Source organism: Hippocampus guttulatus, chromosome 4 (genome assembly GCF_054856545.1).
Source record: "Hippocampus guttulatus isolate MCC_2025c chromosome 4, RoL_Hgut_1.0, whole genome shotgun sequence".
In the NCBI taxonomy this organism is placed as follows: Eukaryota; Metazoa; Chordata; class Actinopteri; order Syngnathiformes; family Syngnathidae; genus Hippocampus; species Hippocampus guttulatus.
The window spans coordinates 7,775,844-7,793,876 of NC_141264.1; the positions used below are offsets into that span (position 1 = coordinate 7,775,844).

General features: G+C 41.2%; 1 protein-coding gene across 3 annotated transcripts in view; it reads left to right on the forward strand.

Annotated features, from left to right (window-relative positions):
• eea1 (early endosome antigen 1) overlaps positions 1–18,033 on the forward strand; it is a 33,684-nt gene that overhangs the window by 3,257 nt on the left and 12,394 nt on the right. The window contains exons 4-23 of one of the 3 annotated variants that reach the window (XM_086108552.1): positions 2,204–2,258; positions 2,339–2,404; positions 2,546–2,576; positions 2,658–2,741; positions 2,856–2,977; positions 4,672–4,827; positions 5,153–5,167; positions 5,347–5,463; positions 7,981–8,319; positions 8,566–8,715; positions 8,991–9,110; positions 10,204–10,407; positions 13,786–13,986; positions 14,082–14,195; positions 14,304–14,459; positions 14,559–14,698; positions 15,427–15,757; positions 16,179–16,280; positions 17,314–17,508; positions 17,626–17,808. In XM_086108552.1, the coding sequence (XP_085964678.1) occupies positions 2,204–2,258; positions 2,339–2,404; positions 2,546–2,576; positions 2,658–2,741; positions 2,856–2,977; positions 4,672–4,827; positions 5,153–5,167; positions 5,347–5,463; positions 7,981–8,319; positions 8,566–8,715; positions 8,991–9,110; positions 10,204–10,407; positions 13,786–13,986; positions 14,082–14,195; positions 14,304–14,459; positions 14,559–14,698; positions 15,427–15,757; positions 16,179–16,280; positions 17,314–17,508; positions 17,626–17,808 (2,881 nt within the window). The remainder of the gene's footprint in view (positions 1–2,203; positions 2,259–2,338; positions 2,405–2,545; positions 2,577–2,657; positions 2,742–2,855; positions 2,978–4,671; positions 4,828–5,152; positions 5,168–5,346; positions 5,464–7,980; positions 8,320–8,565; positions 8,716–8,990; positions 9,111–10,203; positions 10,408–13,785; positions 13,987–14,081; positions 14,196–14,303; positions 14,460–14,558; positions 14,699–15,426; positions 15,758–16,178; positions 16,281–17,313; positions 17,509–17,625; positions 17,809–18,033) is intronic. The other 2 variants (XM_086108555.1, XM_086108554.1) reach the window with 2 other exon arrangements.

Sequence of the window (18,033 nt, forward strand, 5' to 3'; positions counted from 1 at the left end):
ATTGGACGTCCCCTGTTCGGAAGGGTAAACACTGGACAAAAACATCCCAATTGTCTTTATATGTATACTCGGTGTAAATTTCTTTGATTGACTACAGTGGTACCTCTACTTACGAACGTCTCTTCATACGAAATTTTCAAGTTACGAAGTGCCTCAACAAGAAAATATTGCCTGTTGTTACGAAAAAAAATTCAAGATGCGAAATGTAAAAATACAGTTTGGGCTGCTTGTCGCAGCTCAGAGTTTCCTGAACGCAACATACTTATAGCTGCACTGGCATTGGCTATTAACTAGCATCTTCCTGGCCTCCCATTGGCTAAGAGGGACCTCTGCCGCATACGTCTATGTGTGTCGATAGATACGTGTCTATGCGGCGTCTTCGTCATTTGCCCCTCAGGCCATGAGGTATTCCGTGTTTTATGTAAATATGAATCACCCAGAAAAAGTCTTCACCAGTCGGGCGATCATTCACTCTGCTGATGTTTGCCCTGGACATTTTCGAAGGATTGTTAAAAACCGACAAAAGCAAACGTCCTTGGATCAGTTCTTTACAAAACGCCAGGCAAAAACCTCTTCTGAGAGAGAACATAAACTAAAGAGGGCAAAAAACAATGAGGACACAGTTAAAAGCTAAAAGACCATGTTTATTCTTTATTCTTTGGTCTTTTACAGTATGTACAACTCTCATTTATTGTGCGATAATCATATTGTAACATGTATTATTTACATATTTTGGTGCATTTTTATGCTTTAGGAAACATTTATGTCTGAATTTTGGGGGTGAGTGGGAGGGGGCTTGGAACAGATTAGCCCATTTACATGGAAAATGCATCTCTACTTCCAACATTTTCTAGTTAAGAAATTTCTTCCAGAACCAATTAATTTCGGAAGTAGAGGCACCACTCTTTTGGATAAATGAAAATACAACATTGGTACCTTTATTTAAGAATGCCCCAATTTAAGTTTAGGTTAGAAGCCACCACTTGGGCGATTCTTTTGCTTTGTATTGCAATATATACTGTATATTTTTGTCACAAGCCAGCTTCAGATTTACCGGCACCTGAATGAAGTGGGAAAAGAACGGACTATCAAGATACCAGTATAATTTGTTACTTGACCATGCCTGCCATTTTAAACACTTGTATTTCAAATCCCATTTCACCATTAAAATGAATGGAAATGTTGTTTATCCATTCCTGCGCCTCCCCACCAAAACAACACCAAAAATGGTGCAGTGTTTTTCTCAGGAGAGGTGTTCTATAATACTGCACTTTAGAAAAACATAGAGCAATAGTATTATTAAATAGAATGTGAAGAATTAAACACTTGGTGATCATAAGTTAATGCAGCAATCCAATTTAATTGTGTAACTCCTTCCTCTTGTCCCACCTTGGCCACCGGGAGGGAGTATAATGCTGTACAGTCATGGTCGTAGACGATGAAGAAGAAGCACTGTCCTTTGGATGTGTTTATGAAGAACAGCACTGTTCTTCTTTGTGTTTACAAAGAACAGTGCTTCTTCATCATCCACACTGCTTTTGTTGTAAGTAATTCATGCTGTAATATTAGTCATTTTTCCAGTTAACGGATATATGCCTGTGAGCATGATATATGTGTTACTCTAATATTTGTATTCAAATATCCATTGCTTAAAAAACCACAACTATCTATGCCAACCATTAGCATTCGAATGCTGTTGTGCATTTTTGTTAGCACATAGATAAACAGAACCTTTCAGGCAAAGCCACGTGGTTGGTTGAAATGCAAAATGTGTGTTTTCTTTCTTTTTTTTCTTTTTTTCTTTTATTTGTTTGTTTTGACATTAAACTTCAGTGGGATGTGGCAACCACAGCTGAGAGCTCATAACCATGTTGGTCTTCTTGAGTCTGCAAACTTGTACTGAATCAATAGAACGTCTCAATCCATTTTGCCTCACTTGCTTGAATACACGATGTATCAACAATCACTTTCACACAGTCGACTAAATCCTTAATGAATGAATGTCTTGATTGCCCCGTTCAGGGTCACAGGAAAGCTGAATTTGCCAAAGGGCTAGATTTTTCAATGTACAACCATGACAAATCACAATTTAATTGCAGGGCAGGTGGATATTTATTGAGTTATAATTATGGCAATGCACAGTAATTAAAAAAATAAAAAAAATAAGTAATTAAAAAAAAAATGAACCCTCTCCTCAATTTAGGGAGGACCTAACAATGTTGCGGCAGGAGGTTCAGGACCTTCATACATCACTTAAGGTATGCTCGGTTCCCTGGTCTGTACTTTTAGCCGCACAGTTATTGTTAATTCAAAGGTTTCTTTGATTTTCTATCTTTAGGAGGAACGATGGTTCTCTGGGGAGCTGAAAAAAGAATTAGACAAAGTCCAAGGACACCTGAAGCAAGTAATTCTTTCAAGATGTTTTAAAATGTGTTAAAGTGGCTTCATTCATTTTAAAGGGTGTGGAATAGTTAATCATAATATACATTATGATGATGTTTTGGCATGCGGTACAGTGTCACACTGTTTTCCCTCAATCTCACAGAATGACGGACAGATAAGCTCAGAGGATTCAGGTGAAGGTTGCGCAAACACCCACATGTATGCATATGCAAGCTGGTAACAATGTCACTAATATTTGTTTCTGCCCCCCTCAGTTTTAGAAAAGAAGTTAAACGAATCAGAGACAGAAAAATTTAACATCAAGCAGAAAGCCGCCCAGCTGGCCACAGAGATAGTAGGTTAGTGTGGGCACAGGACTGCCTTCCCACTGATGCTCATACCATCCATTTGCTATGCGTTTATTGTAATTGTGAGATGTTGATGAACTAAACTGGTCTTGTTGCATCCACTAGATATAAAGTCCCGTTATGATGAAGAGAAGAGTTTAAGGGAAGCTGCTGACCAGAAGCTTTCCAATGTAACTGAATTGCTTCAGCAAGAGAAGAAAGAAAAAGAGAAACTCCAGACTGAACTGGTACAACACACAGTATAATATATTGTTAATATTTGTCCACTGCGGGCATGTGAAGCCTGTTGAGATTCTTTTGTGATTAAGGTCTATCGAAATAAATTTGACTTGACCCGACAATGAGTTAACATTTGTGCCAATCTCAGCAGTCTTAAAACACATGAGCATTGTTCCCATTTAAATGCTGAAGAAACATTTTAATTGTAGATTTTGAAATCTGTTTAAAGAACAAATATTCCCAACACACACTATATGAGGTGTTTATGTCATGATAGTCAGAACGCGGCACAGTCTGTCACTGACCCATGCTCACTCATTCGTCAATTCAGAATTCTTGTCAATATGTGCATGAAAAACATCTCGGTCATAAAAAAATAGTGTCTTCTTGTGCATTTTGAAAACACTAAGCACAAACTAGTCCAACGGTTGTTACCATGAAAAGTCATGTACAGTAAACATTTGTATGAGAAACACCTCTAGCTCATACATATAAAACAATCAAACATCTCACATTCACCTTGAAGTGCCTTCACGTACCTGCATTTAAGAATCACTGCTCTATGGCTACGTTCTGACAGCAGACATAACTGATTCCTATCAGATTCCTCCTCAAAACTGATTTTTAGAGTTGACTCTCCACACTGTTTTAAGAAAGTGTCCAAATGGGATCTGGCCTTGTTCAGACTGGACGACATTACTGACCCATCTGACAGGTTACTGTAGCAACAATGTTGGAACAAAGGCGTTGTCCCTCTCGTCTCGTGTTAGTGACAGCACACTTCGATTGGTGTCAGTGGCGTGCTGGCATTTCAGGAATTTGGGGGAAATGTTTCGTTATTCCTGAACTGCGTGACTAATTAGGTGAAGTTGTCATCTGATAGAGCCAATTTTTACATTTTTATTTCTTCTTTTTTTGTTGTTGTTGTTGGGTCGCCCCCAAAAAAACCCACCAATGCAAAATTATTGGTTTATACTTTTTTCATGGCCCGAAAGTCCCAGTAGAGTACAAAATTATTGTAGATAAATATTAAGTTTTCAAGTTTTGCCAGACTTACCTTGTTTGTGGTTTGCAGGAATGTCATGCAGCTGCTCGTTGGATCTGCAATGTTAGTGCACTCCGTTATGAAGAAGGTCTTGACAAAAAACAAAACAAAACTGTATACTGTACCAAAAATAGCATGATCGAGGAAGATATAAACAAGCACGCTCCAGAAAAAAACCCCAACCAGAAATATGAATAGGTAGATACCAGTGTTGCCACAAAACCAAAACTGACATGAGTCACAGGCAGTCATCTGCCTTTTTTGCGACTAGGAAGACATGCTGTGCGCCATTCTCGTCTTGAAGCGCTTGGTCACCAATCCTTGGTGCAACCCGGAAATATGTGTACCAGTCTCTTGCCTGTTGAATGCTCCACAGCACCCTTTACCGGCCATTGAAGCCAATTCTGTATCGAACAGACTTTGACAGCAACTGTACAAAGGGGCTTTTGGAGTGGACTGGACACTATTCTCTGTCTATTAAATCCAGAGTCCACTGGTTCCAGGTCTATTAAATCAGGTTTCACTGTACTGTCAAAAACCCAGAATAAACAATTGCCCAAAAATTGGCGATCTAGCGGGAGAGTCAACGACAAACCGTGATATAGTAGGGGAACACTGTATTCTTGCAGCACTAACTGTTTCTACTCTGTCCCCTAGCTGCAACGTCCGGGAGTGGAAGACGTTGAGGTACTGCAGAAGGAGCTTGTGCAGGTCCAGACATTAATGGACAGCATGACTCGCGAGCGAGAGGAGGAGTCTGAGCGCCTCAGAAACCACTATGAGCAGCTACATGCTAAATTCACTTCCTCTGAGGTGAGATTTTTATCATGCTTTAATTAAATGGACTTTGTACTGCTCCTTCTCATGTGCAAAATCTGACTACCAGGGGCAGTATCATACACGCATACTTAATAATGAGACTGATCTGTGATCTGTACGCAGCTGCCAAACCGCTTCTTAATTTTGCAGAGTTCGTTGCCACCATCTTGTGGTCTAACTCAAATGATTGCTCGCAACACAAGGCAATAAAATCGTTGTGTATACTTGTGGCTTACCTTTGTCTACGTCTGTTTTCCTCCCCTTTCTCTTCTGCCTCCATATACCGAACCCCCACACCCACTCTCATTCTTTCCTCAAGATTTGTAAACTGGAGGTAAAGACCGTTTGAGTTGTGCATTGTTCATGAAATGTTTTTGTTTCCTATTAACAGTGTTTTCATCAAACTTCTTGTTGGTGTTCCATGTTTTTTTTTTTTCAACTTTATTAACCCCCTGTCCTTCTCTGTTGAGGTACAAACAGGCTTTTAATGCTGTTCTCCAACTTGTCTTTCAGATGACTATATCACAACTGAAAGCAGAGCTGGAGAAGGGGCCACAGGAAGCAGCTGTCTATACACAGCAGATCCATCAGCTACAGAGCGACCTTAATAATGTTCAACAACAAAGCCAGGTAATGTGCACAGCAGCTGTAATAGTCATTAGACAACTTTTTAATCGTATTCCTCAACAGTCTAATGCAGTAGATTCATCGCAACGATAGTCAACATTTTCATTTATTTTACTTGTGTGTTCATAACAATAAATTTCTGTGTGGCTCAACAATGTATAATGATTCCTCAAAATTCGTCCTACACATTTTGGCATGAAAGAAAAAAAGATTTTTAAAAATGATCAAAGGGAGATTGCCTTTTGTACGTTTGCAGGGACTGGGAGAACCATTGAGTTTGGTCTTCTTTTATCAATGTCTACTCCACTCTTAAAGACTTTCACTCACCTCTCAAGTTAATGCTTCAACAGCGCCAACAAAACAGGATAGGTTTAGAGCCGGGGTAACCAAACTATTAATGCGAAAGGCTACTAGTTTGTACATACTTGTGAAATGTGATAAAATTACCTTGAATTATATACAGATATTCAGTTAGAAACAGATGAATTTCAATGTGCAACACTTTATTTCTATACATTTCTGCAAGTGTTTACATTTTCAAATGATTACTTCTACAGCATTCTGAGGAAATCACAATGTCCGTGTGTGTGTGTGTGTGTGTGTGTGTGTGTGTGTGCGCGCGCGTGCGTGCGTGCATGTTGGGGAAGAGGGGTGACCTCTGGTTTAGTCATTCTGTGTAAAAGGACAACTGGAGTCCTCATATCTTGATGCCCAGAGACAAATGTGTGTGACAGTTTAGCAAGAAGCAGCATGCTGAGCAAGAGGCATGAGTGCCATTCCCTACATCGGACTGTTAATGGTTTTGCTGCTGTAGTTTGCTGAATGCCTCGAAAGATCAGGAGCCATGTCCCGCTCCCTAGTTAGCAGCATGCTCCAATGTGTGCCATTATTTTTGTTCTTTATCACCCGATAGGATTGACACCAAGGCAAGTGCTGCACACATACCACAGTATTCCAAGCCTGCTGTCGTAAAACCTTCCTGTAGAAATGCCATGCCACTCTTTCGTCTGAAGTGGTCATGGGTCGGGCGACTGTTCTTTCCCGTACTTTACATACGTAAGAGGAGGCACAAGTGTGTTTGTGTTTCCTGGCTACCTATTTTATGCTACCAGCTGAATTTAGAAAAAGAAAAAAAAAAGGGAACACACATTCCAAAACGATGCATAAAGTCATTCCTCAAAACTGTTTTGAGAGCAACGGTGTATATCTGTGCATTGTAACAATAATTTATTAGTAAAAGAAGTGTCAAGGTCATGGACATACAGGGTTGTTTCATAAGTCTGTGTCACCTCACGTTATCTTATATCTCAATGACTGTTGAAGATAAGAAAACCCAATTTTCTTTCTCAAAAGCTATTGCTCATATGTTTTTGTCGAAAAAAAGGAACAGAAAATAAATCCACGGCATTAATCAGTAAATGGCAATAAACTACGTTTTACATAAAAATTAAAACATTGATGGTGACACAACAATGGCCTGACAAGACCACAACAGCAGAAAGCTTGAAGACCTCACCTTTTTAACAAAACCAGTTTTATCTTGCTACCACTGCATGTTCCTAAAATAGAAGTTTTTCACCAGTGAGCCAGTGTGGATTGATTTCCACTCACTGACTAGATGTGGATGTCAATGTGCAACACTTTATTTCTATACATTTCTGCAAGGGTTGTCTATCCACATGTGGCTTGACAGTGTATCCAACGTGAAGGCTTTCACCCATAGGTAGCAGCATTTTTTTTGTGATCTTGGTGAGAAAACATGCACCCTAAAATGTGATTGTATTGTATTGCACGACATGTGGTTCAGCACCTGGTCCACCCCCCCCCCCCCCCCCCCCCCCACTGTAAAAAATGTTTAAATATTTCGGCCCGGTAGTCCAGTGGTTAGCACGTCGGCTTCACAGTGCAGAGGTACCGGGTTCGATTCCAGCTCCGGCCTCCCCATGTGGAGTTTGCATGTTCTCCCCGGGCCTGCGTGGGTTTTCTCCGGGTGCTCCGGTTTCCTCCCACATTCCAAAAACATGCATGTCAGGCTGATTGGACGCTATAAAAATTGTCCCTAGGTGGGAGTGTGGGCGTGGATGGTTGTTCGTCTCTGTGTGCCCTGCGATTGGCTGGCAACTGATTCAGGGTGTCCCCCGCCTACTGCCCGGAGATGGCTGGGATAGGCTCCAGCACCCCCCGCGACCCTAGTGAGGATCAAGCGGTTCGGAAAATGGATGGATGGATGGATGGATGGATATTTTTATTTATTTTTGGGAGCCAACCCTGTGGTTTTGTGAAAATTTGATTTTAAATAAAAGAAAAAAAATAACAATAAATGCAATTGAATGAACATCAATTATCCAGATGAATCATGGGGGTCCATTGTCCTCACATTTTTCTAAATATGCCAGTATTTTTTTCTTGCGTATTTGTTTCGGGGCTTTAAAATTAAAATATAGATATATATTTTTTAACTGACAAACACTTGTCCTTTTCTCTACGATCTTATGTCTTCCCCATGTCTCCTTTCTTCAGAGTCTTTCTGAAAAGCTGGGACGCAAGGAAAAGGAGTATCAGCAGCTAGAGGAGCAACTTAAGACAGAGAAGACTGCCAAAAAGGAAGGCCAACATAGCTTGAGAGAGAAAGAGCGGGAAATCCTGGAGCTGCAGGCCCGAGCCACAGGAACAGAAATGTCCCTGCAGAAAGCCAATGCAGCGCTCGGAGAGAAAGCTGAGGAGATGGCCAAGTTGAAGGCTGAGATCACAGACCTGGAGGTGAAGCATGCCGAATTGAAAGTTGAGAGAAAACAGTTGGAACAGCAGAGGGAAGAGAAGGACAGCCAAGGTGCTCAACAGCAGACTGAAATTGGTCAGGTGAGTCCAACCTTTGAAGGCTGATTTCTTTGCATTCTGGCACGTTGGAGATTGGATTTGGGATAAATTTCCAAAATGATGGAAGACTGGAGGTTCGTCAGAAATAGCGGATTACATGAAGTTTCCACATCATGAAAATACAATTGTCTTATAAATAGACAGACGTCATGAACCCTGTTAAGGAAATTAAGAATCATCTTTACATCTCTGATGTAATCCTTATTATTCCCCCTGTGGTTTGTCTAGCTTCATGCAAAACTATTGGAGGCCGAGAGGCAAGTGGGTGAGCTGCAAGGTCGTTTGAAAGAACAGAGGCAGCTGTCTGGGGACAAACTGAAGGACAGAGAGCAGCAAGCAGCAGACCTGCAGCTTAAACTCTCGCGTGCTGAAGAACAGGTAGACCTGAGATTGAGCCTATGTGGATCCTAACTCTGAATTAATGTCAACCAATTTGCAGCCGATCACAAATCAAAAATTTGCCTGATTCTGTCAGGTGCTGTGCTACTATAAATATTTTATCATTATATCATTAAGTTTTTGTATATTCATTTAAAAAAAAAAAGGGAAGAAACCAGTGTTGGCTGCCCTTTCAAAAAAAAAAAAGAGATGAAAATAGATGAATAAGTGGTGCAAAATGCAGTTGAAAGAATACAGACATCGTTTTCTTGTAGACAAAGGAAAGTGCCAATAAGAACACTGACCTGCAGCACCAGCTGGAGAAAGCCAAGCAACAGCACCAGGAGCTGCAAGCACTGCAGCAGAACACCAATGGCAAACTCCGCGAGTCACAGGTAAGGCACACAAAAATCAAGGATTTATTTTAAACCTTTAGCTTTGCCATGCAACTCCAAATTCCTTTAATTAGTTTGATACATTAAAAAAAGTATGTGGGAAGTCCTTGGTTTCTGACCGTTTCATTCCTACGGGAGTAACATAACCCAAATTTGTATGCAAGTCAGAATGCACCACAGTTCATATAGGCTACGATATATTTACAAAGTATATCGTTATGGTTTATCCATCCATCCATCCATTTTCCGAACCGCTTGATCCTCACTAGGGTCGCGGGGGGTGCTGGAGCCTATCCCAGCCATCTCCGGGCAGTAGGCGGGGGACACCCTGAATCAGTTGCCAGCCAATCGCAGGGTTTATCGATGATTTATTGTTGTGCCACAACTTTGCAGGCCATTTGGAAGCAGAAAGAGTCATATGTGCAGTTATACAATATTGGTATGAAAAAAACAAAAACACTATTTCATAAATGTAAAACAATAAAATGAAAGAGTTAGTGCAGCGGTAGAAAGCATACCTTTTATTAGTGCATGTTCTTACGCTTTTTATAGTATCACAATCTTAGGTTGGGCCCGTCATAAACGGCTGACCCCCTTAAAAAAACAGTTAACCCCCATTACTACCAGGGTAAAGGGAGCGAGCCCAGCTGCAAGTAGGTAAAATCCATGAGTAATTTAAACATTCTCAAAGGTTTTGATTGTGTATGGCCCCCACAAGATTGTGGCAAAGCACTTGTTTTGTCAAAAACGAAGCCCATTCAATGAAGCGCCTCCCCTCACTTACCGGTAATCAAAGTTGCCCGGTGCAAAAAATGCCACCAGATGATGCAATATCAATATTTTTATATCAGACATGGCTTTGGGCAGCGCACAAATAAACTGATAGGTGAGTTTTTCAGTGAATGACAGAGGGTCTTGCCCCTGCACAATCTTTGAATGCCAAACTGTGACTATGCCAGTGTTTTCCTGTATTAGCAAGAGACATTCCCGTTCAAAAGATTGTCATCACGGGTGTTTCTTTCAGCCTCTTTCCATTCCAATTTGCTTCAAAATACAATCCTGATACTCATGGGTCCTTGTCTTATTGCTGCAGAATGACCTGGAGCAGGTATTACGCCAAATTGGAGATAAGGACCAGAAAATCCAAAACTTGGAGGCCCTGCTTCAGAAGAGTAAGGACATTGTGACCCAGCTGGAAACTGAGAGAGAAGACTTGTGTGCCAAGATTCAAGCAGGGGAAGGAGAGACTGCTTTGCTCAACCAACTAAAAGAGAAAACACATGCACTACAGGAACAGGTTCGTGAGTTGACACTCTCACACTGAAAACGTGCAGTTGGCAGGAAACAGGATAAGAAAATAGCAGCCGATTAAAATAATAGTCGGGTTATTAACAGTTTGTCTTTTTTCTTTTCTTCCTTTCATTCACAGACAACTTGTGGTGGAGGTGCACTGTATTGACTAAATTAACTAAACCAAATTACCTCATTTATATGTCAGGGGAACGCAAAGACAATTTGGGCCCTGAACTTTACTTTTGGCCAGCCATCACAATGTAAGATAATTTACATATGATCAAAATAGCAATCATTTAATAATAAAACACTCCATGAGATTGAAGCCATGTTGCTTCAAAGGACTGGGTACTGTTCATGGGCCTCACTTAAGGGGTGTTCACACGGCACACATTTGCTCCGGCGCTGCACCGATGTATTTTGTTGCGATATATTTTACACCGCAGCAAATTGTGTGGAGCGTTCACACGTACAAAGCCGCTGAGCGTATCAGCACCGGCACAGTGTCGGTGCAGCCCCACTTGCGTTCACACGGCAGTTTCTGCAGCGGAGCAAAACGACAGAAAACAAATGAGCGGTCGTGTTGGTTCTTTTTAAAACGTATACACAACTCAAGCGACTACTGGACAGGCATGTCCTTCTCCTTCTCGGTCTCCGTGCCTTCTGCTCGAGAGTGACCGCCCCCGAAAACGTAAATTAACGATGACTTCAATGACACTCAAAAGCAAACGCGTATTGCGCCAAACAGAAAATCAAGAGAGGAAATCACAAAATAAATTATATGGGGGGGCGGGGGGTTGTGAACACACAACAAAGGAACAAACTACACAAACAACTCCGAGACAGTCCAGTCTCCTACAAAAGGAAAGATGTTACCAGCCAAGTCTTGTGTCGTTAAACAAACAAAGTCCGACAGAGCACGAAAGCAACGCATTCTCGCCGTATGTAATCAACCCTTCACAAGCATTTGCTCTGGAGCAAATTTAACCCAGTTGCGTTCACACGTGCAAATTTACATCGGTGTTGCTTCGCAAACCAGCATTTGCTCTGGAGCAAATTTTTAAACCACCTCCCTCAGGTGGATCAAATTTGGTCTGGCGTAAGCTGTTTTCCGGGGCTACGCCAGAGCTAATTTGCACGTGTGAATGCTCTACTGGGGTAGCACCGGACCAAATCTTGCCGTGTGAACACCCCTTTAGTCTATCAAAGAGTGCTAAGAATGTACATATGGACAGATGTATGACAAAAAAGAAAAAAATCTGACCTATCCAACCATGCATACCCAGACCTCATAAGACATTTTCCCTTGATAAGTCGCAGTTCTTGGGTGCCAGCACCTGCTGGGTTAGGGAACTACGGTTCCTCGAGAGCCATATACTGCCTGTTTTAGATCCCTCCCTATTCCATCACACCTGATCAGCTCTTCAGCAAACTCTGTGGAGGCCTGAAACGATCATGAACAATTGAAACAGTTGTGTTAGAGTAGGGAGGGATCTAAAACAGGCAGGATATGGCTCTCAAGGAACTGGAGTTCCCTAACCCTGTGCACGTGGATCCCTTCCTCTGGCCTTGGCAGTTGACAGAAACCCCCCCCCCAAAAAACTAAAACCATATGCAGTGTTGGCAGGTGAGGCCAAAATTTTTAAATCATGCATTTTAACTTAATTGAGGGCTCCAAATTATTCATAGATGTGAGTGTGAAAGGTTGATTGTCTGTATCAGTGATTTACTAGTGACCAGTCCAGGGTTTACCACACCTCTCACCCAAAGTCATGGATGGAATAGTTTGCTTTAAAAAAAAAAAAACAACAACAACACCTTTTCACCTTGGCAAACCACTCATCCAGTTTGGTCAAGTTTAGAAATGTCACGTTAAGATACGTCTATCTCTCTCTCTCTTTCTCTTTTACTCTCTCTCTCTCTCTCTCTCTCTCTCTCTCTCTCTCTCTCCCTCTTCTATTTCTCTCTTTCAGGAACTCTCGCTCTCTCACTCTTTTAAAACAAAAATACTATACAAAATTAAATTAAAATGGATAAAAATATGATGTAAATGAAATTCTAACTAATCACTTTTTTAAAAACATTTACTCTTTTGTTTGATAATAAGATTTCATTTTAGAAAATAGGTTTTTAGTTTGAGATGTTTATTCAAGTAGTATTCTACAAGGTGACTTTAACTTCTGCCAAAGTAATTTTACATGAAGCTACCTGTCCTTTTAACTGAAGGATTACTTTCAGGTACCTTATACAAGACTGTTGAAAATAAATACATACAGGCAGACTTTACCATAATCGTCCTGGACTCTTAGTCAGGGAATCCTAAAGCAAAGAATTTGAAAAGTAGTGTTATTATTTACCTAGTTCCTACTATGTCAGTGTGACTGGTGCGATATGAATTCTATTACTGAATCTCTAACTCCTAAGTTCAACTTCTACAAAGGAGTGCTTTATCATGTTTTGTTCTTAAAGACGCAGATGTGTTTCCTCCCCTTTTATTGAGGAAAGGCACACCTTTTACAGTCGAAAAATTTTACACCACTTCACAAACTCATCACTAGCCTTGCCACAAAGTTGCGGTGTGCATCTCATCTCACAAAAGACAATTCAATACAGTTTTCGATATGTGGGCTGTGAAGCGATTCAAGGACGGTTAGATATGAAAATGGAGCAATTTGATTGAGTTCAATTACGATGAGGTAGGGCTCAGAATTTTCCAGTTACTTTTTTTGTTGTCATTTTACATACAGTACATTTGGATGAACTTGTCAGGACTGTAAATGTGCCCTTTCCCTCGAAAATCCATCCATCCATCCATTTTCAAATCCGCTTATCACGAGGGTCACAGGCGTCTAGAGCCTATCCCAGCTGTCTTCGGACAGTACGCAGGGTACACCTTGAACTGGTTGCCAGCCAATTGCAGGACACAACCATTCACGCTCACAATCACACCTAGGGACAATTTCCAGTGTTCCATTAACCTGCCCTCATGTTTTTGGAATGTGGGAGGAAGCCGGCATGTGGAAAAGATTCAAACTCCACACAGTACGTCCGAAGTCTGAATCGAACCCGGCACTTCTGCACTGTGAGGCGGGTGTGCTAACCAGTCAACCACCGTGTTGCCCTTCCCTCGATTCGATACGTCTTTCCCAATATTTCAAAGTGGAGCGATTCGATGTGGTTCAATACAATGCACTCATATTTAAGTTGTTTTTTGTTTACACCCCTAACAGATACACATAGCCAGCTCCCCCAAGACCCCAATGTGTAGGAAGCGATATAGAAAATATATTTTCCCTCATTTATGTTTTAATCCTATAAAGATTTCTGAATCTGGATGTATATACTGTAGCTTTTAACATTTTCTTATTTTCTCAATATAAAGGTAACCCAGCTGACCGACAAGATGAAGAATCAATCTGAGAGCAACAAGCAAGCCCAGGACAACTTGCATAAACAGGTTCAGGAGCAGAAAACTCTCCTGCGTTCATCTCAGGACCGGGCCCACACCCTGGAGACTTCAGTCACTGAGCTCACTGCTCAGCTCGCAGATAGTAAGGAGAAGGTGACTCAGCTGGACTCTCAGGTAAGCTATTGGTAATGATACCCTTTTAGTTTTAAAGGCAAGTGGGATCTGTTCTGGATAAATTCCCACTTTGTATTTGGCCTGTATTCCACCAGCTGAAGGCAAAAACAGAGATGTTGCTGTCTACAGAGGCAGCCAAGGCTGCCCAGAAAGCCAACCTGGAGAATAACCTAGAGTCTGCCCAGCATGCACTTCAGGACAAGCAACAGGTGACTTGTTAGCTTCAATAATTTTTAAATATAGTTTTGCTTTAGGTGTAAAAAAAAATGCAAAGTAAGGACTTGATTAATATATTGGTCATGAATGACTTTGTGAAGGAGCTTATTAAAGCTCAGAAGAAAATGGAGGAGCAGGCGCAGCGGCTCAAAGAGAGGCAGGAACAATGCGGTCAGCTGGAAGCCTCTCTGAAAGAGTACAAGGACAAACTTCTTGCCTCGGAGCAACATGGAGAGAAGCTTGAGGGGCTCAATAAGGTCAGTGTCAAATGTGTTCTAGTGCATGTGCAAATGTATGCACATTGTCCCCTCAAATGGATTTAACGAGTCATTGAAACTGATGTGCTTATTTCTCAGAAACTGGAAGCACAGGTCGTGGAAGTGCGGGCCGCAAGGGATCAGATGCATCAAGAAGTGAAGAATCTGCAGAAGGAGGCATTCGATGTCAAACAAAAAGCTAAGGAGCTGCAGGTTTTGGTGGACAATGAAAAAGCAGGGTGGGTATGGAAATGGATAGGTGGATACACCGGATGTTGTACAGTATGTAGACCAACGTGCCAATGAGACATACTAAACCAATTACTCCTCTCTGCCTTAGATTTGGGTCAAAAGCTTGGATATGATATGTCATACCGCATTAATCTCAGATCCATGAAGGCACACAACAATCCTGGTTGTCTAGTGTGTGAATCCTCATCTTTCCTTATGAGGCATTCCTTGACGGAAATAGTTTGAGAAACTTTGCTGTCAATGATACCAACAAAATATGGGGGTCCATAGGTTGAATACAATACGTGGAATTTTTCATGGAGATTCATTGCAGAACATAATTTAAGACGGTGATCCCCAACCTTTATTGAGACAAGGCACATATCTTAAGTTAAAAAAAAATCTCATGGCACACCACCAAACAAAAACGTCACAAAAAGTGGATACACGTCAATTAAATACATTTTGCTGTCTACGAGGAGATCATTAATTTTTTTCTTATTTTTACTACAAGTCGCTGTCATAGGTAAATGTACTGACCAATTTAGTGAAGTTTGAAAAATCCCACAGCTCACCTAAAGAGCTCTCACAGCCCACGAATGTGCTCCAGCACGCACGTTGGAAATCATTGATTTAAGTCGTCTCAAAGCAAAGCTATGCATTCAACCTGCATTATTTTCAAATTGTTGTCATTTACAAATCATTGTAACAATTTACAGTATGTTGCTCCATTTAGGTGTGTGGCACTTCAAGAGGAACTAAAGACAAAGACCTCCTCTTTGAGTGACACCCAGAATCAGTTGAACTGCTGCGAGCAGGGCAAAGCTGCCCTTGAGCTCACTGTGGCCAAGCTGACCCAAGAACGGGAGGCTCAGCATACAGAGTGGGACAAGAAAGCAAAGGACCTCGCTGCAGACTTACTGAAGGGCCAACAAGAGAAAGACACTCAAAAGAAAGAGCTGACCTCCACTCAAGAAAGTCTCTCCAAGACTCGTAAGGCCCTGAAAGAATGTCAGAGTCAGTTAGACACTGAGAGGAAGAATCAAAAGGCAGCCATGGAGGAAAAGGTCAGTTCCACTTAGTTTATTATATAGTTGCACAAACACACGACGCGGCGGAAGGGATATTCCTGGTTGTTGAAAAGGGGCTACTGACAGATGCATGATGTCAGCATCTAGCACAATACTGCCCAGCCGTCCAGAGGGTGACAGATGTTTTCCTTGTCCCACTTAACATTGATTTCATTCCATATGTAGCAGATCTTAAAAGCATACTTGAATTTGAGACTTTGCTATTTCCGTGAATGAGCATTTGTTCAGTAGGTTCAAGTTTTAAAAGGTCACTCTTCGTTGTTAGTGAGAGGGCAAAGGACAGCCACGTAAAATGTTTGGGATAGTTCCAAGCAGTTCCCGACTTAAAAAAAAAAAAGAAACTTCCCTGTTGCTTATTCTTGAGTTCGAGTAACATAAGTTTGTTTTTAATACATAGGAAAAATCATTTGAAAAGGCAAGAGGAGAGCTTCAGAAGAATAACGAGAGCATGAGCAAGGCTTTGATGGAATCCAAGCAACAACTGGAGCAAATGAGAGAAGTAAGTGCTGAAAAAAGGCCATATGCGAATGTATGTTTTTCACAATGTATATTTTTCTAGGTACAGGGTTACCTTGCTATATTTGTTTTAATGGGTTTTTATAGTATACCAGTAGCTTCTGCATTGTCCTGTATGCAAGAAAGTGTGCTTTAACTAGTTTAAATGTGTTTAAACTATGTGGGATGGGTAAAAATATAGAAAGGCTTTTATACGGTCTCTGTATATCTGACCTCATTGTGGGTGGGTATGGATCACATATGATATCCCGGGCTTCACTGAACATTCGCACACAGCAGGGCTTTAAAAAAAATAAAATAGATAAAATTTATAAAAGTCCCCATGAAAACACATTTTTGGCCAGGGGAAATGCTGGATAATAAAGCAGCTGATTTGGCTGCATAGTCTGACACCTCCATTTCTACATTACAGTATTATGTTTAATATCGGTTGGGTACAGGGTGTTCAGAAAGTCTGTGTACAAAGAGGATTGGAGTGGTCCCATTGTTCACAAGACCTTTCTTCCCTTGACACTATTTTCCGGGGCATGCTGAAAGAGAAAGTGTACTCTGAAGATTACAGATTTAAACCATGAGAGAACACATTACCAGTCAATGTGCCGAAATCAATGGCAATGCAGACTTAATCCATCGAGTTCACCTGAATGTTGCAATGCCCATGGAATTATGCATTGAAAATTCTAGAAAACCTTACAATTGAATCGAATTGTTTTAAAAAGTTTTTTTTTTTTAAACCACGTCCCCAGACTGTATCGACACCTTGTATACAGAATCTATGAAACAGCATGAATGGCATTTTAAAAAATTATCTCTGTATTCCAAGTTCCAAAATGAATGCACAAACAGTGAAGGCGGAGTTAAAATAAAAAGTATTTCGCCTGGTTGAAGGCATTCAGGAAAGTCCACTCCGTGTGGATGAAAATACCTCTGGACGTCTGGCAGAACTTATTTTTTTATTTAATTTAATTTTTTTAAATGCAACAGTGGAGGAACTTTTGTCTCTCCTCAAATGCCAGGTCGAGAAGAAGCTGAAATTGCAGGTAGCATCAGTGGAACAGCAGAATGTAAAGTCTCAGGAAGTGTTAAGGGAGAAGGAGCAAAACTTGGGGAAGCTGGAGGCGCACATTAAGACGGCCACTGGAAGCTATGAGGAGGAGATGAAGAAGCTGAAGGGACAAATTGCGGAGTTTGAGAAGCTCAGTGTTAAGAAAGTAAGTATGAAGCAAAAATGTTGGATCGTTCTTCTTGTATACGCACGTGAGCCATCAATTTATCCAGAGGGTAATCGTAGTCTTCTGAGTGTTAATGAATTGGATTGTCTCCTCCAGGTAGAGGAAGAGCGTCAACTGAGAGAGAAGGCAACAGAAGTCAGTCAGCAGCTGTCTTCTGAGAGGAGCCGGACAGCAGAGCTACAGAAGGCCCTAGAGCAAAGTCACGAAAGCCTCACCAAGCTCCAGTCGGACTTCTATGGAAAAGAGTCGGAGCTTTCAGCACTACAGCAAGACCTCAAAGTAGGTTGAGTTTAATCTCATTTTAAGAGGCGCGCGCGTGTGTGTGTGTGTGTGTGTGTGTGTGTGCGTGTGCGTCTTAAACCTGTGCTGCAGTGTACACGCTATCTGAATCTAGAAATGAAGGAGAATGGGCATTTCATATCACAATACTTGTAACCAAAATTATCACAACTGTCAGTATTTTCACAATATTACTAAAAAAAAACGTGAAAATAATCACGGATC